At 40.3% G+C, this 24757-nt stretch overlaps 1 protein-coding gene across 2 annotated transcripts in view; it reads left to right on the top strand.

The window, feature by feature from the left end:
• camkvl (CaM kinase-like vesicle-associated, like) overlaps positions 1 to 24757 on the top strand; it is a 35559-nt gene that overhangs the window by 6357 nt on the left and 4445 nt on the right. For both annotated transcript variants that reach the window (XM_031844452.1, XM_031844451.1), the window contains exons 2-9: positions 19070 to 19176; positions 20393 to 20524; positions 20855 to 20929; positions 21732 to 21870; positions 23246 to 23366; positions 24007 to 24082; positions 24255 to 24391; positions 24631 to 24709. In XM_031844452.1, the coding sequence (XP_031700312.1) occupies positions 19082 to 19176; positions 20393 to 20524; positions 20855 to 20929; positions 21732 to 21870; positions 23246 to 23366; positions 24007 to 24082; positions 24255 to 24391; positions 24631 to 24709 (854 nt within the window). In that variant the 5' untranslated portion in view covers positions 19070 to 19081. The remainder of the gene's footprint in view (positions 1 to 19069; positions 19177 to 20392; positions 20525 to 20854; positions 20930 to 21731; positions 21871 to 23245; positions 23367 to 24006; positions 24083 to 24254; positions 24392 to 24630; positions 24710 to 24757) is intronic.

The raw sequence follows: 24757 nt of genomic DNA, 5'->3' as shown, positions 1-24757 counted from the left end.
AGGAATCCCAGATCCAGGTCACTGCCAAAACGTATCAACTGTGCCTTGGGCCAGGGATCTGTTCACCAAATTACAGCCAAATTAATTTGTAACTTTTTGAAATATTTTGCAGACAGAGTTGGGAGAACACATGCACCAACCAACTTCACTGGCAGAAGCAATGAAAGAACTTCAGCATGTGTTACTACACTGACACACAGGGACATCAGCGGCTCTCTTTCACAAACACACACTAAAAGACACAGTAAATGTGTTTTTTTAACTTGTATTGGGACAATAAAAAAACAGAGCCAAACTGTTGAGGAACCGCAAAACTGCAAAATCTGATTAAAGCAATGAATTAAATAGAATCTGGTACCTCCAAGCAACATGTACCAACACAACACAGCAAGGGAGGAATGAAACCCGGGAAATCTTCATTTTCTCAGCTGAGGCAGGTTTAAGATGTTTCTTCACAAAGCATTGCATACACACGGGTATGCACTCACATAAACGCAACCACAATTTACTCCCAACTCTACGTTCAATAAAAAATATGTTTCAAATCATTTTTGCACAAACTAATGGAGAGGGTGAATGGAGAAAGCAAATGTCAATGAAATCTCCACAATATTGCTTTCAGTCCACTTGAAAGGTTGTAGCACATGAAATAAATAACACAAAGTTCCCCTGCATGTCATTTGCATTTGCAGCTTTTTAAAAGTTTGCCTCCTTGACAGACGGATAAGAAATAGCTATTGATTGCTGACCTTTGCTCAATGTTGTCAGACTTTTAAAACCTACCGAGTACAATAGTAGGATACGAAAGGCAGACGAGAGACTCTTCCATAGCTTGGAGTCTGGAGGCAGCTTAATCACACAGATAAAAAAGATGAGCAGTTTTTTACCGCACTTTGTTGTAGGATACTGAATTAACCAGTATTCAAGGCCTTGTAAATACATGTGGGGAGAAACAATGAATTAATAATGAGTTATCCTATCCCCACGGTTCTCTAGTGATAGAGGAAAGAGAGAGAGAGACTGGAAGTGACAGAGAAACAGAGAGGGAATAGAAAGACAAGATAGATTAGAGGCAAAAAAGACCAATGGAGAGCGAGAGTACTTCATTAAAGTGCCATTTACTACCAGAGCCTGTATATACTGTCCTCTCTGTCTCTACCTCCTCATCTGTCATTTCTCAATGTTCCCATCCCATTTTCCCCTTTCCACTTTCTTAATGCTTTATTTCTTAGCCTCTGTCACCGCTTTCCTTCCTCTCAGGCCATCTCTTGCTTTCTTCCGTTTTGTCATCTTTTCTCCACCTCTCCTTATTTATCTCTGGCATTAGTCTGTTGTGCGAGTGACTGCAGTTGCCTTTTGTAGGGGGGAATTGTGAACAGAAAGAGGACACTGTCCTGGCATAGTTTTCTTTCCTGCAAATAGACCTCTGGAGCCGAAGCTCCTCTAACATACTCCACATGGCCCAATTTCCCGTTATCTGAGTCCACTCACCTGTTAATTGGGGTTTTTCGTCATGCCGGTCCAGACTGAACAGAGCTAAATTTGGAGCTCTTGGCTGTCCTGGCTCACTGTTTCTTTGAGTTCAGCAAAAAAAGTGTGTCTAAAACTGGGCTAGATTCTGGGCCAGCAAACAGTAGCTAGGACACAGATCAGACAAAATGACATAAAAGGTAGAAATGAAACCCATAAATACTATACACATAAATGGTTGAAGTCAGAATGATGAAGTAAAAAAAAATAGAAGGGCAGAAGTAATTATAACTGAAGCATCAATGCTTTATGAGTAATAATAATACAAGTAATAATAATAATACATTCATTTTGTATAGCGCTTTTAAAGGTACTCAAAGGCATTTTACATGATGAAGACAGAAACAAGGCAAATAGATGACATTATAACAGTATGAAACGAAACAAACACATACATAACTAGTATCACAGTTTAAACGCAGATTTAAATTGATGAGTTTTAAGTGCAGAATAGAGTAGCAGCCACTTATTGCTTGCCCGTTATATTCGTCATCGGGATTTATCATTTGCTCTTCCTCCACCAGCCCCGGCAACATCACCCCTTACGTAACACCGCAAGCTGTTGTAAAGATGGATCCAACAAGCCACTGCTTTATCAGACCTTCAACTGTGGCTCCCCATCGCATCATAACGATGGCTGCCAAAACTACAACCCCTCAACTTCTGGAAGCCGTTCCCCTGAACAGCGATATAATGTAGCTAAGGCAAGCTAGGGACATCTGCGGCGCAGCATTTTTTTTAATTAAAAACAATTATGGTAGGGACTTTGCACAACAGGGAATTGTTAGTGTTGAAAGAGACATACGTATACAGGCAAAGAAACATACTGGGATAATAAGGTACATTTGAAATGCTTTTTTTCATTGGACCAGCGGGGAAGCGCTGAGTGTCAAGGTTCTTTACTTTTTCCTCCTTGGTTGAATGCATGGATGGATTCAAGAGATGAATAAAGTATTTAATGATGCGATGTTGCTTCAAGAATCAAAGACAGAAATAGGAATCAGGAAGAGTTTTTCGGCTGTAGAGAGTTCAACAGCTGAAACTATCTGTCCGCTCTATAGCAAAGACAACCGCAGAGAGGAGGAGATAAATGGGGGAAAGAAAAGGAGGTCAGAACTGAGTCGGATTTATTGGCTCAGCTGGTCATAAAGGAGGCTTTATCCTCACATTGCATTATGCAAGCCAAGATCTCTGCTAGCTACAGGTGAAGGATGACTGCTCTGCAGACACAGATTCTCTCAGTCTCTCTCTCATCTTCCTCCTGCCTCCTTCCTCTCTGTATATTTCTTTCTCTCTCAGGATGGATGAGTTTAATACTGAGGTGGTTAGAAACAAAGGAAGATTTCTTCACTGAAGTGCATTTTTTACTAGGTCTGACTCCTGGTATAAAAACCAGCCTCCCCTCCTTGTCCTCCTCCGATCCTGCCACACCTCCCCCAATTCCTTACCCTCTGGCCTTTGCCTTCTCTCTACTTCCCCTTTTCTTCTCCCTGCGGTCTCTTTCTCACTACCATTACAGGAGCATACCCTTGATTGCTTCAATGGATCTAACCATTTATAAGAGATACCTTTTGAAATATATGGGCGCGAATAGATATGCTCAGTCTTAATGTCTTTCACTTATTCCTTAACTTATTATTTCACTTTCTACCAGATGCTCACACAGACAGTACCAGCCCAGCCGAGGCACCGCAGGCTGGATCTAAAAAGTGTCCAGTGCAGAAAACATGGTCTTATCTGAAGATCCTGTCGTTTAAGAAAAGCACCAGATAGTATTGTTGGTTTTACTCATTCATGAAGCACAAACTCATAAGTTTACAGTTTTATTGCTGTCAAATTGGCAACATCCAACTTACAAATTTTTGTCATAGGCAGCATGCATTGTTTGTATTTTTTCTTTGTAAAATCTTCATTATATACACACTAGTTTTCACTGTAGTTGAGTATTTGAATATATCAGCTTGCTTGATAGATCATCTGCTCACAAAATTCAAAACAGTAATACTGACAGGCGATCTCTGCTCGCCTTTGAAGAGACTTGGTACTGAGAAGTTGAGAAACAAGTGTCGGTGGGGGAGCAGGATTATGTGAGGTTGGAGGAGATAACCATTTCAGTCTACCTCGTCAAAAAAAGCTTGAAAAGCAAAAGAAAAACAAAAAAATGTAGAGAAAAAGCAGCAAAATAGAAAAAAAGCTAGAGCATGCTCTGCCATTGCTCTGACCTGGTTCCAGTTAATCCGCCTACTTTGCACGATGAACATTACCTCCACACTGTATTTATAGAGCCTTTTCCTGTGTGTTTTTGTGTGTAAGCTGATGTGCAGGCCTATATGAATCTGACTGTTTTTAATGTGTGACCACAATTGTAGAGTAAATGCATTCGTCCATGTCATATAGGGGTAGGGGGTCTGATAGCACAGTTTGAAGGGGAAAAAAGACCCATTTTAAACCCCTTAATGCAACAAGCAGCAATCCTTAAGCCTGACTTTTGGAACCATTGTTGAAGCACCATATGTTACAGTTCCTCCGACAGCCACGCCATGCTTTTTCCAAGAACGCTCCAAAAGGAAATTAATTATTATTCAAATCATTGAAACATATTCATCTTTAAAGAAAGGGAATGCTTTGGGACATGCTGGCTTGACTGACAGGTGCCTTAAGCCACAATCAGACCGACTTTGACTCTGCATGGAAAAGCTCAACCCTCGCATTCACTTAAATGAGGCCTGACCGGCAATGTAGCGGGGGGGGGGGTGCCAGTGCAGAGGGCCAAACTTTTTAAAGTGTTACATAAGCCAATCAAATAGTATTTCTACTGTTTGTCATCGCGACGAGTGTTATCATAAACCGTCCTTTCCATGTCAAATGAAGCATGACTGATGTGGTGCTTTGATGAGCTAGTGCTTACATCAGTATGTTGAGAGTTGCTAATTAGCAACACATACTTTAGTATTAGAAATAAACCAAAGTATAGGAGAAATAAAAAAGCACAGAGGAAGTTGATACAGTTCATTGTGAGTCTGACATTATTGTGTGCACCAAATTTAATGGCAAATAGTTGTCGAGACATTTCACTCAAAACTGTCAACCTCATAATGATGTTAGAGGAAAAGTCAGGAGATAACAAAATCAGTAGTAGGAGAACCATCAGTGTCTGTAATGTTGTGCCAATCTATTGAATAGTTGCTGAGATAGCTGACAGACCAACATTGTCATACAGACTTATGCTGCCAGTCAACACCTACTTGAATCACAAGACGTGGACCTTTGTGAGAATTTTTCCCAAAACCACATTTGTAACCTAACCTTAACTAAGTTTTCCTTGCATAAGTCTAAAAGGTCTTCAATGTCAAAAGTCCTGTGCTTCACTGTTAATCACCGCACATTCCTCAGCCACCTTCCTCGGATTTCTGTGCAGTATAAAGACGGCACTGTTAGAGTATTGCCAATAAATGTAATGCTAAAAAGCTGTTACTTGTATTTAGCAAAGCAACTGGGTAGTATATAAACCCGGTTTCCCAGTTTCCAAATGTGTATTTTCTCCCTTTAAAATCTGCAAGTAGTAAAACTAAATCAAGGCTTTGAGGCAGTGAAGACACCAGCTCCATGGATACTGAACTGTAGTTGCACATGTACCTTTGACTCGAATGGGGCATATTCCAGGGAATAGACAATCTCCATTTCAGCACCAAAAATTCAATTTATCATTATTTAACAACCAGAGACCGGTGCTCTCCTACTAAAATAGTAACCCAGAAGATGATTCTACATAAGCTCACCTTCAGCAAGCTTCACAGGTATACTGGATGCTATAAGGTGTGCGCAGTATACCCACACACTGTTTAAAAATAGAGAAGGTCCTGACAGTCCTACACAAACCCTCCCAGCAGAGACCTCTCTGTTGAAATGGTCTCCAGCCTTATGACTCTTATCCAAAACTTCAATCACTGCTCCTTTCTCCTCCTCTTCTCTGTTCCTCCTCCCTCTTCCTCCTCTCTTCTCTCTCTCCAGGGAGGGGATTTTGCTTCTATAAGTCTTCCATCACACTGAATATTTCACAAAAGCACTTTTTTCCCATACACACACACACACACACACACACACACACACACACATACTGCTGAGTTTCTCACGGAAGCGTTCTCACTTTCATTCCCTCACGCTCTTCACATCTGTCATCTTCCATGCTTTGTCTCTGTCTTTCATTCTTTCCCTTTTCTTGTCATCTTCATCTCAATTTCTCCTGTGAATATTCCTCATTGTCTGGCACCAGAGCTCCCTCTTCATTCCTCTTTGCTTTGCTCTCACCCACAACCAAAACTCTTTGCTCCTTCCTCTCTTATTTTTAACACAAGTTACTTTCTTACGTCCCCCTTTTAAGACTTTTCCAGGAATGCATTTTGGAAAATAAGTCTTAAAAGCATTGCACTCCTTGTAATCAATACACTCTCTGCTTGGCCTTTATGCTTCCTGCTTTGTTCATCTATAATGCAGATAGTGGCAGATTGGTTTTAACCAATGACTAATTAGTTCTTGGGTCAGTTAAGCAATATTGCTGTTAATTAGTTGCGATACAGTTAACCTCCCGAGTCAATACAGTTGACCTAAAGTTCCAGCAGCTGTTCTTCACACTATTGAAGCTTTCATACAGGAATCTCTGCACAGATCGCCACTATAGAACTGCAGCCCACAAAAGTGTAATCAGACATGTTCTCACAAGTCATTTTCTAAGTTAACTTTTCATAGGTACGTATCTAATGTTACAGTAAAAGAGTCAGTGCATCAATGAAGATTGCCTAGGTTTTTTTCCTCATCTATCAATAATTCATGTGGTATGCCGGATAAGTCTATTTAATAGCCTTAGTGTTTGTGTGTGTCGTGTTCATTCAGTTCAGCCCCTAGAGTTTTAATATTGTGCTTTTCGTCTCGAAATGATATTCTTCATTTCATCATCAGTGTGAGTCAAAGCTTGCTTTGTATGTCTGTGTGTGTTTTGAAATGCCTCTGAGGCTCTAATCCAGCCACAGAACAACAATCACCTCTCAAAATTCTCCTAAAGGATTTTGAGCCATCTGACATAGCAAACAGGTGCCGATCTGGCCATAATGACTGTACCACCATTGCCCCTCTTCTGCTTCCCATTCATCTTCTTTCTCTGACTGCAATGACATTCATACAAGTCAGACATTCAATCTTTGGAAAACAATGCATTTGGAGACGTTTGAAAAGAAGTCCTATTGGAGGACCTGGTTGATATTTCATACTTAGCTAGGTGCTTCACAACAGCACACTGTTAAACTACACAACAGCCTAGAGTGTAGAGGCGCCTGCAGTAGCCTCAGGCTAGTTACACCAGAGTCAGCCACAGTTCGTTTGTCTATTTAAGCATGATCAGAAATGCAGACAACATCTGCACCAGTACCAGTACTTTTGTATTTCTCTGACGGGATATCAAAGTCTAATAGCTATACCTCCACATTTTGACAGGATGATCTGCATTAATAGTCAAGACTTGGAGGATGGAAAACCTGCGGAATTATCCATTATGTTAAATGGATCAAACTCAGGAAAAAAAAAAGATAGACAAAGAGGACCAGTGGCCACAAGTTGAAACTAACCAACAGTAATATGATGAATATAAGAGTGAACAGTATATACAGGGGTTTACAAATAATCCAAAAACCTCAGCATATCGGTTTGCCACAATGTTCAAATGTCATCTTGTGAGGTTCTTATCGCCACAGATTGATGTTTAACTTCCACTCGTTCATCTTGCGTTACTTTCTGCGCAGATGGAATTTGGACATTGCTTTCCAGATGAAGCTCTTGGAAATTGGAATTCTTGATAGGGAGCTGCCATGAGTGGACCACTAGTGCAAAACGGTGGTTCGAAAGTAATTCCCTGACCTGTGTGTGTATGTGTGTGAGGCTCCATCTGTGTGTGATTACGTAGTGCTGACATGCCCAAACTGGACCATGCAGTCATTATTTCATCATCCTTCTTTTCCTTACTGCTCCTTCTCTCTCTTTTCCGTATTCATCATAGATGTTGTCCATTCTCTTGCCCTTCCTTCTCTCTCCGTCTCTCCCGCTCTAATTTTCCCATGAGACCAAATGACCTCATTTTCCTCTCAAGACTCGTGCTTGAGCAGGCTTGTTCTCATCACACATGCAAACATGCACACATGCAGAGGCGCTAGTGCAGAAGTAGCACAATTTAGTATCATAAATTGCATATTATGAATATTTCTCTAAATGCCCCAACATAACAAAAGTTTGGCATTTGCTCGGACTGTCTGCTCTACACCTTGTAGTCGGTGCAACAGCAGACATTCCATCATTTACAGTGATCTGATATGACTTCAGCATTTCTATATGTAACAACAACACATGTGTTTATTTGTAACAGCTGTGTCCATAGTTCCTGTGCTTCATATACATGTGTGTGAGGCAAAGCCTTCAGGACTCAGATTACTGCAGATGTGACTAAAACAGAAATGACCACCTCCCACAAACTGACTAAAACCTCACAGAGCAGAGCTGTCCCTTATACCCCTGAAACACAAAGGCAGCTCGGAAGATTATAATGAGCTGCCAAATGATGCTGAAATTAAAAACAAAAAACAGCTGAACCTTGAAAATTCAATTATCTGAAAGCCTCGGGTTCAAACTCAATCTGGAGAGAATACATTTTTTTATGTTTCCAAAAAATGAATTAGTGACTATTGTTATCATGCACAGCACTGTGTGCTATTCTATCTGACCGTTTATTCAGCCAGATCAATTGAAAAAAATAATTGAATTCGAAGTTCAACGTCTACCGTATGAGAAACTGTGACAATATGTTTACTGTAATGAAAGTCAGTTCACATCCACATTCACAAGCATTTGCTGTGCAACAGGTAGTGGTGAAAAACACAAGGCACCAAAACACTTGAGATCTCTGCTTGCTGTTTCATAAAACAGAGAAAAAACAGTCACCAGGATGCTGCTCTGATCGTGTCTTTTTTTTATTTCTATTTTGCAGTCAATGGAGCGGTTCAGGCTCACGACATGTTGTCTTCCACATTCTTTGCTGAAGTTCTTTGTCGATGGACGTTTGCCTCAGTACAGTCAATACGAATCAGTAGAGATGTATAATGGACAAAATAAAGGAAGAAAGAGGTTTATTATGAGGAGATAGTAGAGGAATGGAGTAAAAGTGGGGAGATGGGGAGTTTTCTTTACTGCCGATTAGCTTAACATCCCGGCTGGGGAGAGACAGTGAGGGTTGTATGAGAGAAATGTGATAGCTTGTGCCTGATTGTTAGATCGTATGTGCATCTCTACGTGTCTCTCCCCATTTCACTCTTACTATGTTGATGTGTGTGTGCGTGTGTGTGCATGCAAACTGAGGTGTGGATTGAGCCTCTCAACTGAGGTCTGGGGTTTTTGGAGAGGCACTCTGCGCGGTGTGTCTAAAGGCCACAAAAAGAATGAATTTATGCAGTTGGGATCAATGGTACACACACACACACACACACACACACACACACTCACACAAATGGATGCTGGGAAAGAAGGTTTTGCAGTTTAATTTATTCCCCAGAGAGGGCAAACCTAACAATGAGACCATTGGATGAACACATGTACCTGTGCATTTCAATGTGTGTGTGTGTGTGTGTGTGTGTGTGTGTGTGTGTGTGTGTGTAGGTGGATCGTGGGTAGGTGCATTAGTGTCTGTATGTGTGTGTGAGAGAGAGCGGGAGAGAGAGAGTATATTCTCTTTCCACACGAGTATATCTCAAGCATCCAACAGTATATTAAGTGTAACCAGAAGAGCCCTTCGATCACACACACACACACACACACACACAAATGAAGTTGTTTGATAAAAGTAGCATCACTCATGGCCCTGAAGGGAGTTTCATTTTAAGTCATTGAAACGTAGTGTGCCTCTGAGCGTGTTCGTGCACACAGACTCAGCTCTTCAACTCTGTGCTAGGGGAGGAAACAACTTGGCAGAGAAGGTTGTGTCTCTCCACTGACCCCAGTCACAAACACATTTATAATGCACACTCACACACTAATAGGTAGACACTGCCATCAGCTTTCCACATTCCTTCCCCTGAGTATTACATATCCTCTGAATGTTTTATAGTGATCTCAAACTTCTGAAACATTAGCAACATTGCCTCCTTCATTCTGTCCTTTTGTCTGTGGAAGGCGTTTATGTAGCATTCTGTGAGATGCACTTGACTCGGAGCTGACAGGAGTCGTTTAATTCAGTGGTTTTATGTTTGACACGTGAGCCATGTGCGTCGTATCTGCCTGGCAGAGCAATTTTTTCTGCACCACAAACTTTTCGCATGAAGTCTTTTTTTTCACAACCTGCATGCATGAGTGAAGATTTTTTTTTGTTTTTCACTTGTGAATGGTTTAAAAATACAATATATATTCACATTAAAGAGATTTTGCATTGTTATACATCAGGATAAAGAGGAAACATTCGCAGTAGAATAAGTAGATCACAGTCAGAATATATCTGTAGCTGCAGAGTCGGGATTGTCTTCCTTTTTAAAATGAGCTATAACTGCAAACTGAATATAACAACAACAAACAAAATATTTAAAGAGTGTGTCACACACTTTTCTTTATTATCCATACCATAACTTCGAGAGTACAAGAAAATGTTTGTTGTCCAAAGCTCCACTTAGTCTCAGCGGAGTGAAGCTCCATTCTGTTTCTTTCTGTTTTCAAACAATTGCACAAGTGGAATACATTCATTTGTGATTGATGGTCAACCAGATAACGGGATACAACAGCTAGGTGGTTTGTAAGCAGATGTGTGTCGATGAGCTGACAAGTATACATCAGCTTTTTCAAAAACCTTTTTCCCCCATCCCATTCAAAGAGCAAGACAAGCAATTTCAAATCAACAAATACCACATGGGAGAGTATTTCCAAAAATCTCATTTCCAGCGATAGAAAATGCCAGCTTGATAGGGATAGAGGACCAAAATCAAGGAAAACAGTTTGTGTTTTCAATTAAATCCACATTATTGTGAACATAGTCAAAAACTACCAAGGAAATAAAAATCTTCAAACAAAAAGCTGGCTTGTGCAGGGGACAGGTGCAATGCTGCTTCAGTCAGTAGACCTGCACTGTGAGATCGTTTAAGCACACAGAGAGTCGTGCTATTACACACCTGGGGTGACACAAAGAAAGGAGCATATTGATTCTTATTTTAATTAAATTTCTACATTGGCAGTATTTACTCTATGTCCTTGCTCCACGCAAAAGCACACGATTCTCTGAAGGCACATAAGCTCACAGCTCAACAATTATTGGTGTAGTTCATATACGGGATGTGGACGCAATTAATGTAGCACCTGTACAATCTTGTAACAAAATAATACAATAGCCCTGCCATTTTATTGGATACTCCCTCTCCCTTAATGTTCAATTTGAGAACAAAATAGTCGATACATCTTATATAATACATTATATCCTGTACCCATTATAGAGTAGGTGAGACAAAACATTAGCCCCTTCAATATAATCCAATCCTGTCCGATAAAACTATGGCCTCAAAAGTTACCAGAGTTAAATCAACACCTTTCTGACACAATCTCAAGAAAAACTAAACATTAGAGGCTTCACAAATGTGGGATTTGTTGCAGGGCAATGGCGTTGGATGGGATTTATTCCATTCACACCTTGTTAGTGTGCAGTATACTGTATGTTTTTTAGTTGTAAGTCAATCAGATGCATGCTATTCTAACCCTGGTCAAAGCAAATAGCTGATCGATAGTTTGTGATGACATGATCCAAGATCAACCATCAACAATCAGACCTGCTCTAACTCTCAAGGGTAGTGGCACACTAGCAGTCTGCTAAGACTAAAATATCTCAATAGCGATGGTGTTGCATAGACATTCACGGTATCCAGAAGATGAATCGTACAGACTTTTGTGATCCCCTGACTTTTCCTACAGCGCCACCAGCTGCTTTACATTTGTGCTTTTAAGCGAAATGTCTCACCAGCTATTGGATGGACATTCATGTTCTCCACAGTCTGATTTGTCTCGTTCCTTTACTTTTCATCGACTGCCATCATCAGTTCACATTTTTTACTTGTCAAATACATAGAAAGTATAATACAGCCAAAGCAGCACAAAATGGAGAGAGAGAGGGAGAGGGAGGGAGAGAGAGAGCGAGAGATGCTTTTGTTCATAAATATTTCTACAGTTTGTGTCTTACGAGAGAGAAATGCTCTAAACATGCAAATGCATATTTATGCTTTATGCAGTATAGATTTATGTAATATATTTTTTATGAATGTCTTCCTTTTCTTCTCATTTGTGATCCCCTACTGCCCCCCATCACTCTCTAGCTAGCTGTCATGTGGAGATCTGCTTTTCTATTTGATTTCACGTCCGACTTGGAGAGGAAGTGCTTGTTCCTGCGACTTTTTGTGAGATTTTGTACGTATGAGTGTCTATTCAACTCACACACACACACACACACACACACACACACACACATAAAAAGCACACACTATCCATCAGTCTGTGTATTATATGCTGTGTGTATGTGTGTGCCTGCTGGTTTTTGCCTCAGGCTATTCTGGTGTCAGAAAGAGCAAGTCTGTCAGCCACATATTGCATCATTCCAAGTTAGCTACAGACACACACGCACACATACACACATTTTTGTCAAAACAATAAAAAAGAGGTACTGTAGCCCTTCTCCCTGAGGACGCACTTACTGTGCAAGACCTGCACAGATCCACTCTCCTAATGAGGGGACAGGAAACAGAGGACACATGGGGGGGGAAGGAGAGAGGTAAGGAAGGAAGTATTTCTGACAGACTGGTAGAAGGTTTAGAAACACACGAATCCTATAATTTAGAATAATAAGGCAATATTCATGTGCTGTGTGTTCGTGTGTGAGGAGTCTGGAAAAGTCTGTGTGAGTGTGTCGAAACATGGATTTCGTAGATTTTATGTGTCTGTGTTTCGAAATGGGTTTCTCTCTCTCCCTGGGCAGCTGTGATGAATTTTCATTAGAGCGTTTCCTTATTAAGCCTGTTTCTGTCCTTGTGTCCGACAGACCGACAGACAGACCGACCTGAGGTGTGAACTGCTCTGTGAGAAATAAGGGAATTAGTGTTTTTAACAAGCGTAGTGAGAAGACCCCTACTGGGAACTCGGTGGAAGAAGAAAATGTAATGGGTAACACATACAAAAATACTAACCATTATGTGGTATCCACAACTCGTAATACTGTAAGTTTTGTGTAAGAGTGCGTGTATTTAGAAATTCATTCACCCTCTTTTTCACAGTACAGTCATTCCGAGAATTGTGCCTTCATCTGCTTCTCGTCTTGACGTTTTTTGTAAAATGAACCAAAAGGTTTTATTTAAGGAAATTAAAAATAATCAAATTTGCAGGGACAGGAGCTGTGGGGGAGTAGAGAATATTAAGGGCCAAATGAAAATTACTGAAACCAATAAGGGATTCAAAATAATTATTACATGCTTAGCTTAAAAGGCCTTTCTAAAAACTCTAAAGGTAGAGGTAAACTACACTGAGGAGTGCCCAGGGGTGCTACCGGTAACTCACCTCAGATGCAACACAGCAATCCTGAACAGAAATGGTGCAGTCGACACTCATATCCCAGAGTTTGTTTATGCATGCATAAGATGTAGGGACCTCACCACGGGTGCTTAGCCTCCCAACAATGGCACTCTACTTCAGCTGAAGAAAAAGGGAACTAATAACAAAAAGAATCAAGGCAAATAAACAAACCCAGTTGGTTTAACAATGTAAATTAAACAAAGAGTCAAAGCAAAACAAAGGGAAAACAGCAGCAGGTGAACCACCTCATAAATGGGGTATTAACATATGCAGTCACTCATCGAAGGCAGGACAACAATGGAGTTGAGACAGAGGAAAAAACAATAAACTATGCCAACAGGTGCGTTTTATAAGATGGCCCTGATTAGGGACTTGGTTGTGGGAGGAGCTAGCCTCAGGGCTGCATTCACTACTTGGGGATCATTCCCCCCACCACACTAATAAGGCCTGGGACCAACCTCGTGCTGCTGTGTGCTCTGCTCAATATCGAACACACTCAGATTCAACTCAGGCAATGAGCTCAGCAGGAATGAGTGGACTGATCTCTGTTTAATAACATTATCTTTTTACCAGGAAGACCGAAGTGATAACAATATGAAAGTGCTTTCAGCTGCGTCTTGAATATTCATTGTGTTATTCTTTCCTAATTACACCCGGTGCAATTCTTACATAAGGCTGTAAATCTAATGAAATGGCCTCTGAGGAATTCTAAAGCCTGAGCACTAGATGCTGGGGAAAAAGTCAATTTCGGCCATGTTTTTGTTTTGTGTTAAGTCAAGTAAATCATGGGTGGTCTTGATTGATCAATACGGAACAGGCTGCAACTGCCATGTCTTGTTATACACTGATGAAGACACACACAAGCAACACGCAAATCAGCACGCAGAGCACATTTCTGGTAATAATTATTGGACATTTTATTAAAACGTGATTGTAATGGTGGGCTTCATTACCCATATGAGGGCATTTTTGACACAGAAGTTGTCCTTCCATTATACTGTAAGTGTGTGTGTGAGGGTCATCTAAAATGCATTAATTGAATATAACTGCTCACACATCCACACACATACCGGGGCTAGTGTAACAGGGTTAGTGGTTGTAAAGTGCAGGAATGGCAAACATGTGCACACACTTCCTCCGTGTTATTACCATTAGTGTAACAGTTAGAACATCAGGGGTTGCCACATCAACCCCTGATGTTCTTCTCCTCGATCTTGGTGAGGAATTGCCGAGATGAAACCTTTTAGACTGGAGCTCTACTAAAAAGGGGATGGGTGAGAACAAAAAGATGAGATGAAAGCCAAATAGAGGCAGCCAAAGATGCATCAAAAAAAAGAAAGGGAGAAAGCAGGGAAAGACAAATAGGCCTTTAAAGGACATGATCCCGCTGTCTGGTTGAAAGCAAAAACAAGATATCCTTGTAGAATCACACACCTGTGTCCATGCTGCTGTGATAGGCAGAGTGACATGTCAAACACTAATGAGAGACATATAAGCTTTTCTGTCCCGTAAGGACAGGCGTGTAGTGATGTGCACCGAGCTGTACAATGTGCGTGCTTACGTGTGGATGTACACGCATGTGGAGGTTGCACAGTTGTTTGTAAGTGTGGGGTTTGTGCTCACATGGAGTCTGACATGCGAGGCCTGTCATATCACATACCGTCTGCTGCTCTGACTCTTCTCTCGAGGCAAACATTGACATGCTTGTTATATATTTTTTGAACACACACTCACACACATCTATAGTTGTTTATCTTATCACCTGTCAAAGTCGATTCATCATCACTTGATCGCTTTGAGCAGATATCAGGATTTGTATCGGGGTGATGCTGATAAAGACAATGTTGTTGATTTACAACTGTCGCTGTGCTGCATCTGTACGACAGGGACAAGGATACACCGACACACCTAACCACTTGACTGACAACAGAAAAAGCACTCTGCAAAAGCAGTCTGTGAAATATTTACATAACATACATTTACAATTAGTCTCGGCTTTCTGTAATGGAGGCGCATCAAAAGCCAAACTAGTCATGGCAGCTTGTCACACAGAACATAACCTTGCTATAGACGGCTTTTCTTTACCTTTTTCTTTTTTCCCTGTATTTGGACTGAGCACAGGCTTAATAGGATAGGGTGGCTAAAGAGACGAGTGTCAGTAAAAAAAAAGATTTTCTTAGAATAACCTTGACGCCGAGAACCTCTGAAACGCTTCCCCTCTGAGCTGATAAAAAGAGACTCTATTCCATTTGATTCATTTTTGAGTCTAAACACTTGTGGAGAAGCACACAGACACACTCACACACAGACTGGCACAAGCTCTTTGATTTAAGGTGCTGAAGATAAAGTGTGATGTCTCGGTGTGCCATCACACCTGAGTCTATGCGTACCTGTATGTGTTAATGGGTGTGCATTCAAATGTACAACAAATCATGCAATTGTCAACAATTCTTTTGTTTTTTGTTGCATAATAGCATTCCTACACCATTCTTCAAAGGGAGTTTTTGGATCAAACTATAAGATTCTAATTCATTAAATATTCATCATTTCAGTTTTGATTCGTCATGTCCGAGCGATCACTCGTCTGGACCACTTGTGACACTCAATAGCTATATGAGAAGCCTTTAAGGAGTTTAAGCAACAAAACCACTTGGGCTTAGGGAAAGAGTCAGCGATTCACATAAACCACATAAAAAAATAATGACAAAATGTCAACAATTGCTTTTATTTTGGAAGGGGACACAAACAGCGGCCTCCTGGATGAAAGTCCTGTGTTTGTTAAGAAAATAATATAATCACAGTTACATCGACTGATCGGCTAGTGACAGTTTCACTACAAACAATGAGGATGAATGAAACAACTCAACAAACATGACAATGGATGTTGCATCATCTTTGCAGGACATGAAAGTACGGATAGTTTTGGATTGCAGCTTTAAACAGATGAAAAATATGGAGGGGTGAAATGTGTGACTGCAGAAATTATGGAATTTGAAAATATTAATAATTACTGCCACTGAAATGTCAAAGTAACCAGAACACAGTGCCAAGTTTCAGTGATTCAAAGTAGCACCTTGTGCTGAGAGATCAGTGGGGGTGTCGCTGAGTCTGGCTGAAACGTTGCATTGTACTTCAATGCTTTCCTTTTATCTCTGATATTTTGTTACCTCCACCTACCGAGCAGATATTCAGAATGCGTGCTATGAATTTGTTTTGCAAAGAGGTTGCCCTGTCAGCATGCCTTCAAATGCTATCTGACTTCTGGGACAGCCCTTAAAAATGAGTCACACAACACATTATCACACAGCCTGTTGGCACATACCTACATGCACCCACATGCACACACACACAGGCATATAGTTGTGAAGCTGTGAGGTTGAGAGGTACTCTCAATCTGCCTCTGCACACCTGTTTTCCACGTAGTTCTCAGGTACACTATTTTTTCTCTATTCTTTTTTCCTTTCTGTTGGCATCGTTTCTCACCTCTTTCCTCATCATCTTTTCCTCTCTCCCTTTATCCTCTCCTTTTTTCTCATATCCTCCCTTATCCCCTTCTACTCTCTGTTAGCTTCAAGATTTGTACTTACTCAGTATTCTGCAGGCATGGTTGTTTTAAGTCGTCTGAGTTTTAAGGGCGAGAAACAATCACCAGTGATGAATTCATATCTTCACATCTAAAATACATACAGTTTGCAGAAATTCTTTATGAAGACAGCTAGCCTTCAAGCCTTCAGGGAATTAATATCAAAAAGGGAAGAGCATCATTTTAAATGTTTACGATTTGGCCAGACTTTTAGTTAAAACATTCAAAAATATTAACTAACATTATCAACAGAATGTGAAGAGCTTACATGTTGACATTATATCAAAGATGTCTATGTATTATGTTGCAGAGATATCTCCTGAAATGAGCATGTATTTTTTATTTTTTTTACTGTAAATTTAGATCGTATGGACCCTCTGGCAGATTTTACACATTGCACCTTTAGGTTTCAGGTGAAGTTAAACCCATCCTGACTAGAGGAAAAGTTTGCAAAAAAGTTGATCCATGTGTACAGACTTAGAGGTACACTCACACATTTTGTAACAGTGCACAGTGGGACCGATTTTTAGAGACGGCAAAAGACTAAAAACTGTGAATAACCATAGTGTTCAAATAAAGTAAGCATCTCAAAAGGTTTTGGCAAGTTTATCTGCTGATATTTATTACTTGGCCGTTGTTATAATATTTCAATGGGGAATCTCTGCTCCCACAGGGATGGTGCGCTCCATTCACATCAAGCCAGCATCACCTTCGCCCTCCTGGACCTTGTCATTGGAATGTTGTTGTGCTGCTTACATAATCTTCTGGCGCAACTAGGCCTTTTCAATCCACTGCTAAATTCCCCTCGGTCTCACTGGGGCATTACGCTCATGCACACAAGGGCGCACATATGGACACACATGTACACACATGCACACTTCTGCTCAAACTCATATCTGCACGTGACATATCAGCATCAACCTTTGCACTTTGCTCAGACACATACCCTCATGCATGCACTCAAATACGCACAAATAGTGTATCACAGCACTCTGGATTAGGGGTACAGATTAGAGATTAGGGCCAGCACTGGGATTATGCAGTATACTCTCCAGCCCCGCCTCTACCATAGATCAGAAGAACCTCTGCCCCTATCATCTACGATGGTGATGCTACACACAGAGAGAGAGAGAGAGAGAGAGAGAGATTCAAAGAGTTACACACATGGCATAATCCTGAAGTCCTCTTCTTTATAGCTGCTGTCACACTAACCACAGATACTATTTCCTCTTATCACATATTGCCTGACTTGGTCAATTCCATGGATTTGCCTTGATATAAATTAGACAGATATCAGATAGACTGGAGGAAGAGATCCCCACTGAGGGAAAGTCAAGAGAACCAATAGAAATGAATTATCCATGTGGGGTTTGTCAGCTGTTTAGAAGGACATTGAGGATAGATGGCTAAAGCTTCCAGGGAATCTGTGTCCTACAGTAGATGAAGTGTTAAAGGATGTGGGTGAGGATAGCCTGAGGACTGTGGTGAGATGGTATATCGATTGCTGATTCACTATCTAGATCCTTGATTTTCTACCTGGGCGTTTGGGCCCTCCTATGGGGTCACAAGCTAAGGGTGGACATGATATAAATAAAGTGACTATATATATATATATATATATATATATATAGAGAGAGAGAGAGAGAGAGAGAGAGAGAGAGAGAGATTTTCTTTCAAGTGCATTTATGGATGAATTAAAATTCATTCACATTCACAGCAAGTTTAGCACATTTAAAAGGTCATGAATTCTGATCTACATCAAAAAACAAAACCAAACATACACAGACACACACACACACAAACAAACTACAAACAAAAAAATAATTTTCCCTGTCATTGATACCCAGTGTCAGTGTTACTCAGGCCTCCAGTGATTGCTGAGGAAGCCAGCTGCTTTAGGGACGCAGGGACACTGCCCTTTATAAATAAATTTAACTTGAGATTGACAGACGTTGCACAGAATCTGTAGACTTTAGCAGAGTAGAGAGAAGCTCAGTGGGTAGCTTAGTATCTGTTGACAGGGCTGGCACGCAACCAGGCTGCCAGAAGCGTTAGTATCCAGATTTGTTCAGAAATGGACTTGGCTGTATCTGTGGTTCTCCAATATACTGTATATTTTCAAGGCTAATAGCATCTCCCTTGGTGTCTCTGACTTCAACCACTGGAGACTTTCATAATGTTTCATCAGTACTTCTTTTCCTCTTTAACATGCTTGTCCATGCTGCTCTGTATTCCCTTTATCTGTCTGTTACCTTAAGGTGTCATCAAAATAATTCATGCTTTACTTTCCCCCTTTGATGATGTGATTGAAATGTATTTGTCTTTATTTCTTAGGTGAATGCCGTCATGCCATTTGGGTGCCTTGCCCTGCGAGATGGGCGGAATTACAATAGCATGTCTGATGTCACAGACAAATATGAGATTGGACAGGTCCTCCGAGCGTAAGTACCATAACGCTTAAAGCATTGATCTCTGTTGCCTTTTTTCGCCCTCCTCTCTCATGTAGAATTCATGGACACATTCCAGTATTCCCAAATTGTCTTTATTCCTTTCAAGAATTATTTCAAAATTGGATTATTTTCCCTGCAGATTTGGTTTGGCATATCAAACGCTTTCACTGAAGAAATGACAGAAGGTAATAGCATGAGGCTAGTGTCTAACAGACTTAAGAGACACATTTTTCAAATTTTAGCTGTCTGTAAATTTTTGATCATGACAGTTCATGAAACACACTGTTGGAAGTCTATCATTTATCCAGTTTAAATATTCTGTGTCATGCCTAAAATAATCTTTTGGACATATTCTCAGAGAGTTTGTAGAATCACTGCTGCTTGAATGGCCGAATACTGAAAGTTGTCTTCTCATAAACACCTCTCTTTGACACATTGAAGGCACACACACACACACTTTCACTCATACCAATCAGCGTAAGAGGCCATATGGCATCAGCATCCAGATCAGCATCTGGCCTCAGAGATTTCTGTTCATCTTTTATATAACACACACACACACACACACACACATAAACAAACACACACAAACATTAACTCATTATTAAGTGCACACATTTGCTGTACATATGCTCTTAATTTGATGAAAACATGGAAGATGAAGGTGATAAGGCTGTGGTTAAGATTATTGCTATATGAATGTGTTAGAATGACTTTAAGGTAAGAAAGAAAGTGTGCATTTTTACATATTTGAAAGATTATGACATATGTCATTAATAGTCAACATTATAAAGAAAGAGAGCCATTGAATTGCTCTGATGGTATCTATTGGGGCATGTAACATTTAATATGAAGTATCTAGTTTAATTTTGCATCACACAGCTTCTCACAATCCATTTGGCTGAAGCACATGCCCCAAAGGCTCAAAACCAAATGATGCCCGGCTCATGGCAGCGACGGACCCATTTCGGATTTGTTATTCATGACTATTTAACCTACTCAATGACTACTCACCCAATTAAAGTCTTTCACTGTAGTTCACTCAAATATCCAGTGTACTTTGTCTCCGTATGCTGTGTCTCTCTTGGGCCTTGTTTTTTTAGATGTGATCAAAAACATCTACACTTATTTTGTGCTGTAACATTATATTTACCTTCTCTGCCTTTCTCTGTCTGTCTGTCTTTCTATTTTTTGTCTTCTTGCGTAGGAAGGAGTTCTGCGAGCTGTGCCTGGCTAAGGACAGACAGACAGACAAGGTGTTTGTCTGCAAGAAATTCCTCAAGAAAGACGGCAGGAAAGTCCGCAAGGCTGCCAAGAACGAAATCATGATCCTGAAATTGTACGCAGTTGGTCTGTGGACAGATGGATGTATGATTTAGGGATGGAGAGAGGCGGAGAGAGGGAGGATGAGAGAATGATTTGTTATTTGAACATATATGATATGAACATTTGCAATCTCACAATCCATGCAATAACCTTTAATAATGTAAGCTCAGATGTTTGAACCTTCTACTTTGCAATGTTTTTGACAAAAGAGATTTACGCCCACACAGTCTTTTTTGTATATAAGGCTATTAAAAGGCCAGAGAATGGTTATCACCCTTCAGTTGCATGTGTGACTCTTCACTGTTGTAAGGTTACAGTCTGTGACTCTCTTTTGCTGCTCCAGGGTCAACCATCCAAACATCCTGCAGCTGATAGACACATTCGAGACCCGGAAAGAATACTTAATCATCCAGGAACTGTAAGGGTTTCCTTTACTGTTTATCTTTCTTGAACAATGTGTACTTAAGTGTGCATGTCTTAATTGTGTATGTGCCCTCATGTGCCTTAACACACACAAATCAATCAGCTAGAGGGTCGGGGTTGAGTCTACCCTCTTATTACTGTGTGCTCTGTTTCTCCCCTCAGGAACAGAGGAAGTTGTTAGATTTTATGAGGTATTTGCTCTAGTAACACTCAACCTTACTCAGTGCTCCTGAAGCACTGCTTTGCCATAATATGGTCTCTACAGAGACCTCGGGATCAATATGTCAGAGTGGGCCCAATCCGCGTCACTTGTGACGAGTGCATTTTTCACATTTGCATTGGAAAGCAATAACATTGATTGGAGCTGAGTGGCAAAATTATTTCCCTTCTGTTACTGAGATAAGTGATGCAGTCCTCTTTGTGTGGATCAGTTTGTTTATGAGTTGGTGTCTGTTCATCGCTCACACGTTTGCCCAGCCAATAGTCCTCCTGCTGAGGGCAATACGTGATGATCACACTCATCTTATGCACTCCCTAGAGTTAACCAAGTCTTTTAGATTAATGACCAACACACTGATTTTTAATTGCTCAGCAGTGCAAGCTTTAGGCTAGTAGAAGCAGATTGTCTTACTAATGGAAAAAAAAACAAGAGCACAAGGCTTTTGATAACTGTGTTACGGAAAGATTAAAGTGAAATTATTTACTTGCAACATGTGGTTAACAGTCCCACCAGCTTTTGATTTGTATATATATTGCAATGTGTGTGCTGATGTTTTCGTGTGTTTGACTGCATGCAGTGCCACCGGAGGAGATGTATTTGACTGGATTCTAGATCAAGGGAATTACACAGAGAGAGACGCTTCCAATGTCATCAGGCAGGTCCTCGAGGCTGTGGCATACTTACACTCCCTCAACATAGTTCACAGGAACCTGAAGGTACATGCTCACTCCCTTTCTCCCTTTCCCCACATTATGGCATGTGCAGGTGTAGTGACTTTCATTACCAAACCCGTAAAAAGACTGGTGACTTGCCTCTAAAAACACAGGAAGAAATGTACTAAATGATTCAACTTTTCATCACATCCCCGAAAGTTATTTCAGTGTATAGTCTGATGAATCTCTTTGGAGACACATAAAAGCATTGCACTGCCATCTCAGTCAATGACTCAACATTTGATAACCTTTTTAGCAAGGGAGTAAACACGGTTTTCATTGCTTTCATCTCACGTCATACAGGCACACAGACACAGATTCATATCTTTAGCCCCCATTATTAACCCATTAGGATGGGATTACTTCATGTTTTAGGCTCCAGACTCCCCCTACTGGTAGAAACTGGATTTTTTCCCGTCTATATTGTATATACATTATATGGTCTGGACTCAAATATCCTGTGAACTCATAAAATTGAATGAAGATTACATTTTCAGATCAGAAATAGAAAGCCAAGATCCCTCCCTTAATCAAGAAGATATGTTTCTGGTTATTCTTTTGCCTGATCTGCCTTGTCAAGATCCATTTATTCTTGCTAGCAGTTTGTACTTGTGTCATCTTAATTTTAATAAGCTTGACATGTAAAACCAAATATATATATACTGTTGGAACCATGTCTACTCAGTGATTAGATTGAATAGGTTCAAACTGTGATTTGTCAGTCTGTATTATATTCAGCTGATATTCTGTGATTCAATTCCAATACGGTTTAAGAATAGCTTTAAGCAACACACCTGTTAGAATGCCAGCTTATTATAGGCACTGAAACATGAACTTGTTCCTATTTAGATCTGCACAAATTTTGATGCTCAGCTTCCAGTTTCTATTACCAATGACATAGTGATTTCTTCTATTCTTATTCAACTGTTGGTCAGAGGGATCTTTGTCTCTTTTTGCCATTTGTCTTGTGAGTCTGGTTGAACCATTGTACAGGGTTTAAATGTACAAAACGTAACATTTTTCAATCCCTTTATACAAAATAACATCTATTTGTAAAGACAACTTTCCAAAACCTAAAAGTCTGAAATAAAGCATTAACAGTTTTGTGGTAATGATTGATCTGTTCTTGTCACCTGTTGTGAAATTGCAACATAATAATAGAAAAGGTAATTGTTGACTCATCACACCTTGAGCTTAAGAAGGGTGTGCTATTGTTGATTTTCTACAGGTTGCAATGGTATTATCATTTGCTGTCTGCTGATTATCAATTCCCATATATGTGCAGCACTGAACCTCTTCAGTAGTGTGTAGGGTTTCAGTCTGCGTGTATTTTGATGAGAATACTGAATTAAGTTAATTCTGTCCCTCATTTATTTAGCTGGAAAACCTGATGTACTACACAGAAAACAACCACAACAAAGTAGTTCTGCGAGATTTCTACCTGTCCCGGTTTGAGAACGGAGCCATGACAGAGCCTTGTGGAACACCAGAATACCTGGGTATGATACTCTCCACTATTTGTAGATCTGTTTTTATGTACAGTATAACTTTACTTCTTTGGGTTTCTCCATCTCTCATCCACTCACACGTCCTTCTATTAGCTTTGCCTCCTGCCTGCAGGGCTGTTTGTGAATGAAGCCCTGCGGGCATACTTTACCTATTTGATGTCTTTACTTCCATGTGCTTTTGAAGATCAAAATCTGTCAGAGATAAACAGTTATAGTGAAAAACAGTCACGGAACCCAGTGAAACAGAATTGAAGGCATCTAACTCTCGCCCTCCTCCAACTCATCTCTTTTCATGTCTTCTAATCTCACTCCCCTCATTCTCTCTCTGAGGTTAATACGAATGCAACTTGGAGTACAGAAATTTGCTTTGGCCTGGTTCTCTCCAGTGAAAGGTCAGGATAGTTATTCATAGTTATTGAGCTGAGTAATTAGACAAATAAAGAAAGAAAGGGAACAGATGCCCTGATACCAAAGTATGGTTTACATTTTGTACTACCTTGTCACTTGCAAGTGCCTTCGTCATTTTAAGTGTTGATTGTAAAAATAAATGTTATTTCCCAGCCAAAAAACCCCAGCCATTCAAATCTCTCTTTTTCTTTGTATGTCTGCTCTATTCGTTGCTGTCTTTCAGCTCCTGAAGTGGTGGCTCGTCATCGTTATGGTCGTCCTGTGGACTGCTGGGCTGTGGGTGTCATTATGTTCATACTGTGAGTCTCCATCATTAAAGTTACCAAAGCAAGCCAGCCAATACAAACTGAGCTGCAATTTCAACCGAATAAGTGCTTTGTTGTTTATGAAGGATATATCCAGTAGTTATTTTTATGGTTTCAATATAACTTATTTTGCTCTGTCTTTTTATGTATGTTTCCCTTTTTGCAGGTTGTCAGGTAACCCTCCTTTTTATGATGAAACAGAGGAGGAGAACACAGATCTACATAATCGCATCATCTTCTGTCGCATTGTTGGCGGTGAATTTGAGTTTGATTCTCCATACTGGGATGACATTTCCCCTGCAGGTACATAGCTCTACCACACGATGGCAATACATACAAAGTTACATTTTCAATTACATGAGGCATTGGCATTGGCAGTGAGAAAATGAGATATTTAATGTCACATAGCTCAAAATGACTATCTTATATCTCACTCTTCACAACCAAACCAAATCATCCTTCATGATTTATGAAAATGTACATATTTTTTGTCTTATCATGCCACTTAAATTGACCTTTTGTCTTCATCGTTTCTTTCTCAGCTAAGGAGCTTGTCTGTCGACTCATGGAAGTGGACCAGATGCTGAGAATCACCGCGCAGGATGCACTTTGGCATGAATGGTAAATGTGTGCACATAATTACAAGAGCAAGCATATTTTGGCTCATAT

Source organism: Anarrhichthys ocellatus, unplaced genomic scaffold (genome assembly GCF_004355925.1).
Source record: "Anarrhichthys ocellatus isolate YVR2014 unplaced genomic scaffold, GSC_Weel_1.0 scaffold5, whole genome shotgun sequence".
Classification (NCBI taxonomy): domain Eukaryota; kingdom Metazoa; phylum Chordata; class Actinopteri; order Perciformes; family Anarhichadidae; genus Anarrhichthys; species Anarrhichthys ocellatus.
This window is presented reverse-complemented; position numbering and strand designations above follow the sequence as displayed.